This window comes from Pinus tabuliformis, chromosome 6, assembly GCF_031772625.1.
Source record: "Pinus tabuliformis cultivar Carrire ecotype Pingquan chromosome 6, CPIR1, whole genome shotgun sequence".
NCBI classification, from domain to species: Eukaryota; Viridiplantae; Streptophyta; class Pinopsida; order Pinales; family Pinaceae; genus Pinus; species Pinus tabuliformis.
Genome location: NC_142292.1, coordinates 748,050,460 through 748,066,391, shown reverse-complemented (window position 1 = coordinate 748,066,391; position 15,932 = coordinate 748,050,460). Strand labels below are relative to the sequence as shown.

Genomic DNA, 15,932 nt, shown 5'->3' with positions numbered 1-15,932 from the left:
CTTCCTCTGGGTTTTGTTCTTATCAAGGTTTTGTTGCATTTGTCAGGAATACTTATATAGAGATGCCCCCATCAATTCACCTTTGTGTGTGGAAAGAAAATTTGAAGTAAGTCCTGATTAATTTTTTTCATTTATGTTTTAGGGTTGGAGCAACACTGACAAAACTTGCATGCGGTCAATTTTCCTTGTCTACAGATTTGTACACGAGATGCATCTCTTGGATAAGGACTATTTCCGGTTCCTTTTGAAATTGGTTGAAGCAAACATTGATTTGATAGATTCAAGGTGCGTTAAATTTTGCATAATGACGAGTAATTGTAAGTAATTATTTCATTGATTAATGGGCTGCTTCATTATGGGTCCATGTATTTTAGGGAAAGGTAATAACTTATAAGGGAAACTTTTTCTAAGATAACTGCTTTAGTATTTGGGTTACACATTCACCCTAGCAGCTTGAGGCACACTTACAGTCTTAGCTACTTACAAATTATTGGTCCACAATTTCTAAGTTCTATTTCAATTCCCTAAATGCTAAACAAGGCAGAAAAAGACACTTGGACAATTTGAAAGGATAATTTTAATCGAAATTAGACATTTGCAGTGCATAACTAGCTATAAATTTCTGCCCAGCACGGATCTACAACAAAATTAGCAAAAACTGTAGGGAATGTGAATGTGGATATACTGGATAAACTGGACAAAATACATGTACAGATCATGAAATAATTTTTCATGATGTGAACGTGTTGATGTCCAAAATGAAACACTTTTCTAGAATGGAGAATACAGGAGAAGATATTTTGTTCAAATAGAGTGAGGCAAAGTTTAACAACCAAAAGGAAGACATGTTTTGCATGTTATTGTGGTAAGCAATTATTTGTTTTCTGAATAGTGCTTATGACACTTCCTTTTATTTGGTAGTTATGAAACACGAGGCATTAATGTCCAACAGATGACCAAGAAGTGGATCAATAGGTGCCAGAGAGTACAATGAATGGTCAATCCTATGACACTCTAGATGCTAAATAGTAAAAAGATAGCAAAGTGGAAAGATTCAACAATAAAATAAAAGAGGTGCAGGATCTAGGTGAAGTGGATGAGGAAAACCATAAGAGGTGTGAGACCCTAGCTCAACATCAACGTCATCATTTTAAATAAAAGTAGTAGAGCCGAAAGAGGGAAAAGAGATGTTTTTGTCTATATGTAATGAACCGATTGGTTCATAACTTCATTTGCATTGTGATGTATCCATTGAAAGAGTATGGAAACTGATAATTATAAACTTCCATAAGAAAAACTATAAAGTAATATAATATTGATAGGAGAGTTTCACTACTTGAGTGGCCCTCATATGTAGTACTTTGCATGTTGTGGTCCATGAGTGAGATCTCCTAGGCTCAATGTGCCTTGTTGGTTAGGTGAGAGGAGATTTGTCATCTCATACATCCACAACCAAGAAGCTCAAGAATTGAATAGCATCACTGGCATTTATTGGTACCACTTGTAGAGACATGCTGAAAGAAACAAGTGATGAAATTGAGGGTATTGTGTTTGGATAGATCATTGCCTCATATATGTATAATGTAATCGGGTAGTGAAAAAAAAATAGATAGTAAAACTTCCTGTTAAATCCCAAAGAAATAGGACATTTATAAACGAAATGCTATGTAGAAACAATCTCCTGGAGACATTGTCATTGGGAATTTTTTCAAAATATGTGAGATAATATCTTTTGAGTAGGGAGAGTTATTTTTATACTAAACAGAGATAACAACAATGTACGATGGAGGGTATCACCCACCAAAAGTAGGTGACTTGTAAGAGAAACTTTTCTCCAATTCATCTCTTCTTATTGGTAGCCAATTGCCCTTTACAACCACCTTGTAGCCAATGTGATGTGCCATTCATATCTTTGCCACCTACATCAGTCATATGTCTCCTCGCCCATTTGTCAAGAGCACATGTTGGAAGGTTGACAACTGATTAAAAGGTACTTTATTCATTTTGCAATCGGGTGCTTATGCTTGTTTGTATTTGGGCATTTTGGCATGGACCATTTGGAAGAAAGAAGGCTCTTCGCGGTAGTCTTGTTCCCTCACCTTAAATGGAGGGTTAATTTTCAATTTTAGTCCAGTGGGACCTCCCCTAATGGCCCATGGCTTTAGGAAGGGGCACTACTTGGGAAACCATGATTGACATAGCAAAGCCCCATCTATCCATGTTGGAAATTGTAGCTAGGTTCAATCTTCATAATGACCTATTTGTAATCATGACATTGTATACTTTGTATAAAGAAAGAAAAATCAAGAAAAGAAAATTTATATTTATATTTTATGTAAAGCGTGGGTTTCATGCTCAAGTTTAGACTCATTGTAACAAAGAAAAATATTTATTTTGTCAAGAAAAAGCCGTTAATTCCTCCAAGACCAAGACGTCCCTAGTCAAGGACAAGTCAACCTAAGGGAGGGCTATTTGACCCCTCAAGAAGGCTATAAATACAAGGAGCTCGACGTCGTTTGAGATACACATCTCACACAAGTTCAATCTGCAATAGCAAAGGAGAAAAGGAGCTAGAAAGGATGAAGAAAAGAATTCAAAGTGTCTTGGATCATCTATCTGTCTCCACACGTGTGAAGTTAGGGTTTTGTGGTTGTAGTTGAAGGAGGTCGAAATTGCAGGGCCAAAAATCTGGGATGAGGTTGCAGTAGGTCGAAGTTTAGAAGTTTCCTTGAGAAAGACTTTGCTGGGGGGATGACTTGGTTTTGTGGAGGATCTTGGGCGTTGGTCTTTGGGTCTTGGAAGTCTCATTATAAGAAGATTCTATAAGAAGAGAAGCATTCTTTCTGGGTTTTCGCCATGGAGGGGTTTTTCCATGGGTTGGAGCCTATATTTTGTGTACTTTGTTTTCTTGTGATCTTCATTGTTTTGGTAATTGCTTGATGAACATAAAGTAATAAAAGTAATCAAAGGCCTACACAAATCACAAGTAATTATTAAGTTTAAGGAAAATCATCTATAATACATAAGTCTCCTGATTTTCCAACATGGTATCAGAGCTAAGGTGCAAGAAGGAGACTGAAGATCACATCTTAGTTGGCACTATGGCAAGGGTTATAAGGAAGGGTTTCAAGTTTCTTGGGAATCTTGCTACATCTATCAAGGATTGCATATTGAAGATCATCTCCAAGCTAGCGAAGGAAGTAATAGATGGAAGTTTGTTCTCCGCTTTATCTGACACTTTCAAGGACAAGAATGTATGGGTTATTGACAGTGGTTCTTCCAGACACATGACAGGAGAATGCAGTCAACTTCAAACCTTGTCAAAAGGAGCCTCCTCTCACTCAATCGAACTTGGAGACAAGAAGAGCTATCCAGTGAAAGGGATTGGATCTACTTCGTTGGAGCTCGAGTTTGGTGGAAGTATTCACCTCAACAATATTCTATATGTTCCAGGTTTGAAGAAAAACTTACTTTCTATTTCTTATCTAGAGGATAAGGGTGATAAAATAACTTTTGTTGATAGCAAGGTTTTGGTTTGGGGTAATGGATCTAGTATTGATAATGCTAGGGTAATTGGGATTTGTGAGGGGACATAATATAGAATTTTAAGGGACATTCTCTTGTCCACTTGGATGTAAGCCCTTCCGGACTATGGCATAGAAGGTATGGACACCTTCACTATAAGATTTTTCCATCTCTAAGTCAAATGGTCAATGACAACTCCGAATTAAAGGAAGATCATGAAGGGTCCTGTAAGGGATGTGCTCTATGCAAGAACATGAAGAAGCCATTTTCAACAAGCGATACCTGATCTAAGGAAGTTTTAGATCTCATACACGCAGATGTTTTTGGACCTATCGCAATGAAATCTCTTGGTGGACATCAATATAATGTGACCTTCATTGATGATTTCTTTAGGAAAACTTGGCTATACCTCCTCAAGAACAAGCATGAGGTATTCAAGAAGTTTCAAGAATTCAAGAATGAAGTGGAATATCTAACTGAGAGAAAGTTCAAGACTCTCAGGTCCAAAAATGGTGGAGAATACACCTCCAAAGAACTAATAACATTTTGCAAGGAAGTATGGATTAAGAGGGAGCTAATTGTTCTTTATAATCCTGAACATAATGGCGTGGCTAAAAGGAAGAATAAAACAATTGAAGAATGTGTCAGGGCTATGCTACATGATCAAGATCTCCCTCAATTCTTATGGGGAGAAGCATGCATGACAATTGTTTACTTGCAGAGCTGAACTCCTCACAAGATTCTCAACAATGTGACTTCAGAAGAAGCATTTAGAGGAAAGAAGTCAAGTGTGGATCATCTTTGAATATTTGGGTGTCTTGTGTATATTCATATACCCATGGACAATGGAAAGAAGTTGGATTGTACATGTCTAAAGGGAAGCTTTGTTGGGTATAGTGCTTCATCAAAGGCATGCACAATCTATGTTAAGGAGGATTGTCAAATTGAAGTAAGCAAGGATGTCTTGTTTGATCGAAATATAGCTTTTGGATTTAAGACATCTGTGGTTTATATCTTTTGACTTAGTTACCGGAGAATCCACAGTAAAAACCATTTTTCGTCAACGTTTCAAATCCCAACTGGGATCCATCATCAGGACTTCAGGAATGCTTGATAGAAGAAGAGCTCAATTGATGGATTCCAGTTGGGATTTGAAACGTTGACAAAAAATGATTTTCACTGTGGATTCTCCGAAAACTAAGTCAGAAGAAAATATAGCTAACGGGAAATCAAAAGATGTTCCACTCGACTCTAATGAAGAAGAGATACCTGTCTTTGGGGAAATCTCAAGGGACAATGATGGTCAAGAACAAACATCTACTCAAAAAGATGTTGAAGGTCCAAGTGAACTTGTGCAACAAGCAATTGTTCCATAAATACGAAAGAGCCCTGCTTGGTTGAAAGCTACTCTACAAGAAGTAGAAGGATGCACAACTAAGGGGATCTCCAGAGAAAGAAAATTACCGAAAGGTATTTTGTGTATGCTACATATATGACAAAGCTCATTGAAGTGAAACCTTCTTCCTATGAAGATGCGACTAAACATCAAGAGTGGAGGAATGCAATGCAGGAGGAATACCAATCTCTCATGAAGAATGATGTCTGGGAGATTGTCCCTAGGCCAAGTGACAAATCTTAGTCATTTCAAAATATACTTACAAGATAAAGTACATTGTGGATGGGAGCATTGATAAATACAAAGCAAGGTGTGTAGCGAGAGGCTTCTCACAAAAATACGGTATTGATTACAAAGAAACCTTTGCTCCTACAACTAGATACACAACAATAAGATCACTAGTTTCTTTAATTGTTATTATGGGATGGAACATCCATCAAGTGGATGTTAAGACAACATTTCTTTAGGGGACTATATTGATGAAAACGTTTACATTGAGGGAGACTCATGTCTGTAGGTTGAAGAAAGCTCTATATGGCTTAAAGCAAGCACTTAGATCTTGGTATGCAAGAATGGGTGCATACCCATTGAGAGTTTGTTTTACCAAGAGTTTTGCAGATCCTAACTTATACATCAGGGTGGTCCAGGGTGAACCAGTCATCATACTCTTGTATGTGGATGATCTACTTATCATAGGTTTAGAGCATTGAATTCAGAAATGCTTGAAGCAGTTAACAATCGAGTTTGATATGAAGGATCTTGGGATTATGCATTACTACATGGGCATAGAAGTTTGGCAGAAGCGAGGTGAAATATATCTTGGCCAGGTAAATATGTGATCAAGATTCTTCATAAGTTTGGTGCGATGGATAACAAACCTATGATGACTCCTATGATTACCAATCTAAAGAAGTTTAGTGGTTCAAATTCTAGTTCGATGGATCCTACTTGCTACAGATCGTTGGTTGGGTCCTTGATGTATTTGGTGAATACAAGACCTAACGTTTGCTTTGCAGTAAATGTCCCAAGTCAATTTTAGATGGCGCCAAAACATGATCATTGGATTGCAGCCAAGCATATCCTAAGATATTTGCATGGAACCATATATCATTGCCTCATGTATATTGGTAATGAAATCCCACTCATGGGATATACAAATTTAGATTGGGGTGGTAGTAAGATAGATGGAAGAAGCACAATAGCTGGATGCTTCAACCTAGGGTCTTCCGTGGTGTCATGGATGAGCAGAACATAGGATACATTTGCTTTGAGTAGTGCTGAAGCTAAATATGTTGCCGCAAGAGAAGTCTATCAAGAAGCAGTGTGGATCAGGGAATTATTATCAGACTTGTTCGAAGGACCGCTTAGCCCTACAGGGATACATTGTGATAATGAAAGTTGCATAAGATTGACAGAAGACCCGACATTTCATGTTAGGACGAAGCATATAAATCATAAGTACCATAGCACTTTACATCTTACATTACAATCCCTTATTCCACCTCTCTTCTTCGCATTCCACTGAACGTTGGTTTGTTGGGATTTGGCATCCACACATCCTCATACCCTGGTAGGGCCTGGGAATGCACCCTTGGAGGTTGATGTAGCTAGAAGAAACAAAAAAAGCATATAATGGCCACAAGAAAAACAAAAGAATAATCAAAATGCAAAAGATGGTTGGGACTTACAAATTAGCATGTGGGCAAAAGCCAAGCATGAGCTCTGCCTCTATCATATGGTCATCCTCTGGTTCATGGGCCAATGTTGTCCTATCCCATAGAAGACAATGAACCGTTGCATGTTCCAACCCTTGATGGGTGATGAATTTACCTACAGGGATACATTGTGATAATGAAAGTTGCATAAGATTGACAAAAGACCCGACATTTCATGTTAGGACGAAGCATATAAATCATAAGTACCACTACGTCAGAAGCTTGGTATGAGATGGGGTCATGGAGCTGCACTATCTATCTACAGATGAACAGGTAGTTGATATTTTGACTAAAGTGTTACCAAACAAGAAGCTTGAGTACTTGAGAGGTAAGCTTGGTTTGGTAGACATCTCCTCCCTAATTGAGAGGGAGTGGTGTTAGATAGTTCTTGTCTTTATGGGTCATGTACTAGACCAGGACTAACAACTGTAAGTCTTAGTGAAGGTCGTAAAGAAAGAATGGAGTCTAGAGGATTGGATAAGCATCTTAGATTGGAACTTCTTATGGATTGTAGAATCTAGTAAAAAAAGTTGTTGATTGATACTCTTTGAGGATGAGGTAGGACATCCAAGATAAGAGTAGTCGAAGAGGACCGATATTCTTTGAGGATTCAGGATTGGAAATCCAAGATAAGAATATTCCTAAAAGGACATACTTGGTGAACATCTAGAAGGGCTATGTGCCTTAGAGGTAGTGTGGCAACTCACGCAATGCCTCCTAGCATAATGGTCTCGAATGAAGTTGAGCTTATCTAGTTAAGGCCTTCAAGGACAATGTTGGTAATGATATATATGCTTGACAAAGATGGTTTATCAATTTGACTCTTCTTATGAGAATGCTTCAAGGATGAGATTCCTTGTACCATGTGATGGGATTATGAATAGAGAAGGAGAAAAAGTGTTGGAAAGGATGAAGAAAATAAGTGGAAGTGTCTTGGGATCATCTATCTCTCTCCATACGTGCGAAGCCCAGGGTTTTGTGGCTACCATTTGTAGGTGGCCGAAATTGCAGGGCCAAAAATCTGGGACGAGGTTGCAGTAGGTTGAAGTTTGGACGTTGCCTTGAAGAAGAATTTTTTGGGGGGGATGACTTGGTTGTGGGGAGGATCTTGGGCTTTGGTCTTAGGGTCTTGGAAGTCTCATTGTAAGAAGATTCTATAAGGAGAGAAGCATTCTTTCTGGGTTTTCCCCTTAGAGGGGTTTTGCACTGGCTTGGATCCTATATCTTGTATACTTTGTTTTGTTTTGATCATCATTGCTTTCTTAATTGCTTGATGAACAAGAACTAATGAAAGTAATAAAGGCCAACACAATTCACAAGTGATTATAAAGTTTAAGGAAAATCATCTATAATACATAAGTCTCTTGATTTTCCAACCATCCCTACTTCATACATAGCACTTTCCATCTTACATTACAATCCCTTATTCCTCCTCCCTTCTTCGCATTCCACTGACCATTGGTTCGTTGGGATTTGGCATCCACACATCCTCATACCCTGGTAGGGCCTGGGAATGCACCCTTGGAGGTTGATGTAGCTGGAAGAAACAAAAAAAGCATATAATGGCCACAAGAAAAACAAAAGAATAATCAAAATGCAAAAGATGGTCGGGACTTACAAATTAGCATGTGGGCAAAAGCCAAGCATGAGCTCTGCCTCTATCATATGGTCATCCTCTGGTTCATGGGCCAATGTTATCCTATCCCATAGAAGACAATGAACCGTTGCATGTTCCAACCCTTGATGGGTGATGAATTGCGCCATCTTGAACTGGGTAATAATTGCTATACATCATACAAAGCAAGCTCTCATTCTTAGAGCTATGAGCAATCATACAAAAAAAGTCAAGAAAGAGTAAAAGGCATATAAAGGGGTGGAAAAAGAAAAGGTTGAGTTAACTCATGCATCCATGGTTGCTCGCTCCACATCAATACATCTAGGATGAGGTACTTCATCACAACCGATCCCTTTGACCACGACACTTGGCCATGATGTCATCTCCCCTCCGTTCCATCATTATTCACATGGCACCTATCAATTGAATGGTGGACCAAGGACTTGTCACTTTCCCTTGGGGTTAAGAGCACTTAATAGGGTCATCTATTAACCACCCCTACTAAGGGAGGTTACACCATTACGTGACTAAGGCCCCAATTTTGGAAGAAAAACCTTATATGAAGTGTTAATTTGCCATTTTTTTCAATCTTGGTTCACTTAGATGCAATAATGATTATTGTAGCTCATGGTAAAAAATGCAGCATTGCATATTGTGTGTAATTGGCATGTGGTACCATCTATATGTTTGAGCAACATAACTAGTGTCGAGGTCCTCCATGGGGACATATTGAGACCCATAAGTGATGCGTTGAGAGCCATGGGACTCCAGACAATTTTAGAGCATCATTTATAGCCATGGGAACCTTCAATACCCACAATGTTCCTGCATTTTCTTTATATTCATGGGTTGTTGCACCTAGACTAGCATGCCCCCAACTGGCTTAGTAGTGATCACATGGTTTGGCAGTTGATCCAGGGCTCAAATGAGGTTTTTCTCTTGCCTTTAGACATGGGAGGGCTAGCACCATCTTCAATGCTCTCAACATTGGAGCAGGGCCAAACATTTACACCACTAGGAGACTCATGAGAACCATTTTGTGCCCCAAACACAAAGTTGGGATGCTCAGGATGATTTTCATAGAGACCTAGGGGCCAACTCCTAGACCTTGATTTTTGGAGCCCTCTACACTCGTTATGCCTATGGCGACATGACATCAATATTTCAACCCTGTTGTTGGGAGATTTATGTTGAAATATTGTAGTTGCTTTCGGTATTTCAGTCAACAAAATCAAAGAGAATTAAATGGATGTTTTATTATTCATGTAGGCTCAAAAGTAGACAAGTGGTCCTCATTTGACATGATCAACTTGACTTCTCTCAAGCGAATTGTTGAGGTTTCTAAGTCTACTAGTTAGAAAACCTCCATGTACTTTACTGATTTATTCCTACCTACTTGTTTCGTTACTTAACAAGTTATTTACAATGTAAATATTGAAAATAAACACTAGTGGGTGCTCAACATATTACAGATCATCAACTGAAGGAAATAGAAACAAGCACACAAAATGACACCGTTATTTTTGGACCAATGTCCCCAGAAAAACCCAATGCGAGAAAACCGGTGCAACTATCTGAGGGTTTTCTTATTAAACAATTTCAGAGTACAGTCTGGGTGCCAAATCCGACTTACCCAACAGAGAATTTCCTTGGCAATAGTACCTCTTAGTTTGATACAAATGTCGCTGCTGAAACCTCGGATAAACCTTCCAGCAACTCCTCAGATCCAATCTGCCCCAGAAACTTGAGCGTTTTCCTTTTTGGACTGCGTCAACCTCTCCTTGCCCAGCGCTGGCCCTGCATCACCTTGAATGGACCCGCGTCAGCCTCAGGAGGCCCTGTTTCAGCCTTCTGGCCCTTTGTGTTAGCAAAGTTGGCCTCTCCGAAGCACTGCGCAACTCCTGGCTGCCTCTCCGTGGCCCCGCATGAGCCATGGCTGTTACTGCGTAACTCTCTCTGGCTCCTGTGCTGATCTCTCGACACTATCTCTGCCTCTTTGTCTCTCTGTACTCAATGCCCCTCAACTGCAACTTTGATCACTGATTCTATCTCTCTTAGCATACCTTGCTCTAGAGAATAGAATGACTGATCATCTGGTGTGCTCTCCAAGTGACCCTCAAGCCCATTCTTATACTTTTCTCGTTGACATATCAACGACCGAGATTAAGCCCCTAATCAACGACTAAGATTAGATCTGGCTTGATCCATATCTTTTGGACCATTCTAACATAGTTTTATATTAACCCACATTAATATTTTAGTTCCCCTAAGTTTAGACTTAGGGACTCCATTAAAAATATTAATTATTTTAATATCTCCTGAATTGTTTAGAATTTGCCCAAACCCTTTCTAGGTATTGGAGATCTCATGTGCCCCAACCTCTCCACCAAATTTCGTGGCTAGAGCACATCCGATGTTACCACAAATCAACACTCCCTCTTAGCGAGGACTGTGCTCTAGCAATACTCCTCACTGAGTAATACTCTGATCATCCGGCATCGGTCCCTCTGTTGATGCTAGGCCTGCTGCCCACCATCCTCTGCATTGCTGTATCCTGTACCGTTGCCCATGGTTCTGCCACTACCACTGCTGCATCTGTATGACAACTCCCTTTGCATTCGTGCTGCTGTTGGTCCTTTCTCCCAACACTGCATCCGCACTGCAACTCCTCTCATCATGTTGCATCGTGTTGGCCACTGTTGCACTGCAACTCAATTACTGAGAAGTAAGTAATTGATCTCCCAACTCTGACCTTTTTGTTGGGCTAGAAACCTCCCTGATGCTGAAGCTCCCTTTGCCGTTGACAAGTGCTCCCTCTCTGACCTCTGTGCTACTGCAATAACTCCCTACATCTTGCACCATTGCACCCCTCTCTGTGCCATCCTGCACTGGTGCAACACTCCCGTGCCTCTCGCATTGCTGCAGTGTGCTAGCCTCGCACTGTCCTGGGAATGCTGCATTGTAGCTCTCTCTGCTACTCCATCCGTGTTCGTCTCTACCCACATGAGCCAGTCCTGCTTATCCTCTTCGGGGCCCCCGTAGCAAGGTCTAATCCAAGAGGCTGGGTACCTCGAGGATCTTGCCCGTCATCGCCTGTAGTCCGCCTGACTATAGCTCAATGTCTCCCCACTTCCGCTCAAGTGGTGTGTGTGCACTCATGGCACAGTCATCGTCTGTCTACACTTCCTTCGTTGCCCTTGCTGGCGTTGCCTTTGTCTCGGAAGGCTCTCCCTTACTCTTCTTCCTTGGACATTGGGTCGTATAATGACCCAGCTCCCCATAGTGGAAGGACTTGATCTTGGAGAGATCCTTCTTCTTTCGCTTTTCTTGCTTTCCCTCAGATGTTAGGGAAACATCTTCCTCCTCTTCATTTTTGACTCTGATCCCCTTACTGCTGCTTCCCACCTTTCACTGCCGTCTGATCTCTTCTTGGCAAAGAGCTGCTCACATCTCATCCCAAGGTGGAAGTGTCTCTCTGCCCAATATACTCTGGACAAATACTTCCCAGTCTTCTGAGACTGTATTCAGGGCTGCCTTCACTATCAATTCTTGATCTGGCGTGGCTTCTATGGCAGAGAACTGATCTCGGATCTCATTCAGTCCTCTAGGGAAGGTGTCAATCAGTTCTCCCTTCTTCATCTGATATGACCTCAACTGATTTTCTAGTAACATTCTTCTTTGCACAGAAGTATGCTGGTACATTTTCTTTAGGGCCTCCCACATTTCATTTGCCATTTCTTCTCGGCAATGTGTGGTACTAATGGTCCTTGACCCCATTAAGGATGATGCTCTTGGCCCTCACCATTGCCTCCTCATACTTGTCGTTCTTAGTTGGGTCGACTGGGATAGCTATTGTCTTCAAGGCAAATTGCTTGACACGATTTCTGTTAAGTACGAATAAGATTTTGGCTTTTCAGACTGCGAAGTTTGATGCTCCGTCCAACCTATCCTGGTCTCTTACTCTGTGTAGTGCCATGATGCTCTTCTACTTCCCTCCTGGAAGTTCTCGATGTGACTCCCTTTGAGTCTCGATTTCCCTCCTGGAAATCCTTCTACTGATGTCGACCCCTACTTTGATCATCTGTGCAACCGCAACACTAATCTGGATTTCTCGCCTAGAAAGCCTCAATAGCAACTCCCTCCTCTTGGCCTTGACCTGTCAGGTATTGTTTTGACTACAGTACCTCACCAACTCCACTCTGCAACTTTCCCACAGCCTCCTCAACCCCAACAACCTGAAGGTGAGAGCTCCTAGGCTCTGCGCAATCCCGGCACCAGCAACCCGACCTCCTTAGCCAACTGCGTCAGGCCTTTAGCCTCTGCATGGGTCTTCCTTTGCCTCTCTCAGCCTCTGCACTGCGTCTTCTTGGCTCACCCTTGATGACGCAGGCACTGCATCACCGTTCCCTTGAGTCACCATTCTCTTGTTCCTACTCTGCTAGAAATAACTTCTATCACTCGGGACAACTGTTTTCTGCTGCTATTGCTCTGCTTGGCTGATGTCCTCTGTTCTCTTGTGATCTGCAACCTGGCTCTGATACCATATTGAAGTTTCTAAGTCTACCAGTTAGAAACCCTCCATGCACTTTACTGATTTATTCCTACCTGCTTGTTCCGTTACTTAACAAGTTATTTACAATGTAAATACTAAAAATAAACAACGATGCATGCTCAACATATTTATAAATCATCAAATAAAGGAAACAAAAGCAAACACACAAAATGACACCGTTATTTTTGGACCAATTTCCCTGGAAAAACCCAATGCGGGAAAACCGGTGCAGTTATCTAAGGGTTTTCTTATTAAGCAATTTCAGAGTACAATCTGGGTACCGAATCCCACTTACCCAACAAAGAATTTCCTTGGCAGTAGTACCTCTCAGTTTGAAACAAATGTCCCGGCTAAAACCCCAGATAAACCTTCTGGCAACTCCTCAGCTCCAATCTGCCCCAAAAACCCCAGCGTTTGCCTTTCTGGACTGCGTCAACCTCTCTCTGCCCAATGTTGGCCCTGTGTCACCGTGAATGGACCTGCGTCAGCCTCAGGAGGCCCTGTGTCAGCCTTTTGGTCCTCTGCATCAACAACGCCGCCCTCTCTGAAGCACTGCGCATCTCCTGGCTACCTCTGCGTGGCCTTCGCTGCTACTGCGTCACTCTCTCTGTCTCTTGCGCTGATTTCTCGACACTATCTTTGCCTCTCTGTCTCTCTGTACTCAATGCCCCTCAGCTGCAACTCCGATCACTGATTCTATCTGTCTTAGCAAACCCCGCTCTAGAGAATAGAATGACTGATCATCTGGTGTGCTCTCCAAGTGAACCTCAAGTCCCCTCTTATACTTTTCTCGTTGACATATCAACGGTCGAGATTAAGTCCCTAATCAACGGCTAAGATTAGATCTGGCTTGATCCATGTCTTTTGGACCATTCTAACAGTTCTATCTTAATCCACATTAATATTTTAATTCCCCTAAGTTTAGACTTAGGGACTCCATTAAAAATATTAATTATTTTAATATCTCCTGAATTGTTTAGAATTTGCCCAAACCCTTTCTGGGTATTGGAGATCTCATGTGCCCCAACCTCTCCACCAAATTTTGTGGCTAGAGCACATCCGATGCTACCACAAATCAACACGAATCTAATCTTTTGTTCACACGTACAAAGGAGGAAGAAATTGGAAGTTTGACCAATGAGCTTTGATTATTTCTGGGCTGCGTAATTAGGGAAAAGTTTAGGGGCGAAATTTGGCTAATTGGCTACTGTTTGGAATTTTTTTGAAAAAATTATTAGCCCATTTGCTTAAAAATTCGCCCATTTTTTACATATATATGGTGTATGGATGATATTTGTAAAAAAATACCAATTTTAATAGTAAATTACAATTTTTTTATTGATTATTTGACTACATTCTATACGTATGACTTTTCAAACTAGAATAGTCGCCTATAATATTATAAATAGGTATAATATTTCAATCCTTAAAAGATACCCTCGCTGAGTTGACCAATTTTTTGACTGTCCTTTGGAGCGAATAGTCTGCCATCTTTGATTGAAGAGATTGACCAAATTTTTGGGTTGATTTTCTGGCCATTGACTCTTCGTGTTGAATCTCTTTGAACACAAGTCAAATAGTCCTTTTTGATCGAATTTTGACAACTTTGACCTTAGTTGACTAGGGGCAATAGCAAATCCAAATTTCAGCCTCTTTGACCATATTTGACTTGTGAGCAGAAGTTTGACTTTTTCTCTCTCCTTTTACTGGTTTGACTTGGAATTTGGTTTGGTCAGTGAAATGATATTTTGACTGGAAAATTAGATGTACATATTGATTGAATTGGACAATTTTTCCTAAGAAAAGTTTTGCTGGGTTTTCCCATGATAAATTTATTTGTCTCTTGTGAATCATTGTTTTACTGTGATCTCTACTACTTTCATGGTTGAAATTTTCTGAAGTGTAATTGTTGAATGATTTGTAATGTGCTAAAGATATAATTGTATCATTGGAAGTAATTATCTAGCAGAAAATTGTGTTTGTCTTAATTGCACTATAAAATCAACATGGAATCAGATCTTTTGGTGAAAGGAAAAAGGGCATTGAGATCACTCTTGAAGATATCTACTTCTGCGATATGATTGTTTGACTAGATCTATGACAATGGGTTCCTATACTAAGCCAAAAAACATGTTGGAAAGAACTACACAACTCAGGACATGGAAGACAAAAATTGATCTTATTCTTGCAGAGAATGATGTTTTGTAGCATGTGAAAGGCAAGGTTACTAAACCACGAGATAATGAAGGAAAAACAAGGTACAAGAAGAATGAAATCACAACCATGAGGATTATTGTTGAGTCTATTAGATATCATTTGATTCCATATGTTTCTTGTTTGGACTCTTCAAAGAAGATGTATGATGGCCTAGCTAGATTGTATATCATCAACAATATTGGTCAAAAAATGAGTTTGAAGAATGAACTTCATGATGTTTAAATGACAAAGGATGATATTGTGGCTTCGTATTTCATGAGTATCTCTTAATTGAGAGATCAACTTCAAGCTATTGATAAAGTTATTTCTTATACAGAACTTGTGACTACAACACTTAATGGTTTGCCTTACTCATGGGATTCATTTGCTTCTAGTATTTGTGGCAGAAAGGATATTCCAAGCTTTGAGGAATTATGGACCTCATGTACTCAAGAGGAATCTAGACTTGTGTCAAAGAGGAATACTATCAAGCTTTTGCATCCCACTCTAACAATGGTAGAGGTAGGAGAAATTTTGAAGGTTTCAAAGGAATGCAGGAAGAAGACCTCCTCCCTCTCAGGAAGGGAAATATATGTTGAAAATTCAATGTTTTCATTGTAACAAGTACGACCACTACCAAGACAAGTGTCTTGAAGGAAATAATAATAGGAAGAGGAAGGGAAAGCATCATTCCTCAACTGAAACAATGATGATGATGAGCATCTACATAGAAGAGATCTAATAATGACACTACAAAAGTATTAGTAGTTGATGATAACGATGGTGATATGTTTTATTAGGTTGATAAGATTGCAAATAGATTTTAGTAATTTTTGCAAATAGGCTAGGAGCAAAAGGGAGTTAACAATTCCCTACAATCCTCAAAAGATAAGTACTCTATATGCATCTTCCTTGATTAGTATTGTTTTGATT

General features: G+C 40.1%; 1 protein-coding gene across 13 annotated transcripts in view; it reads left to right on the top strand.

Annotated features, from left to right (window-relative positions):
• The window catches only part of LOC149260897 (uncharacterized), a 291,502-nt gene that overhangs the window by 181,223 nt on the left and 94,347 nt on the right, over positions 1–15,932 (top strand). For 8 of the 13 annotated variants that reach the window (XM_089421314.1, XM_089421311.1, XM_089421309.1 and 5 more), the window contains 2 exons: positions 47–106; positions 196–285. In XM_089421314.1, coding sequence (XP_089277440.1) covers positions 47–106; positions 196–285 — 150 coding nt within the window. Of the gene's footprint in view, positions 1–46; positions 107–142; positions 286–15,932 lie in introns of all 13 variants that reach the window. The other 5 variants (XR_016258345.1, XR_016258344.1, XM_089421335.1 and 2 more) reach the window with 1 other exon arrangement.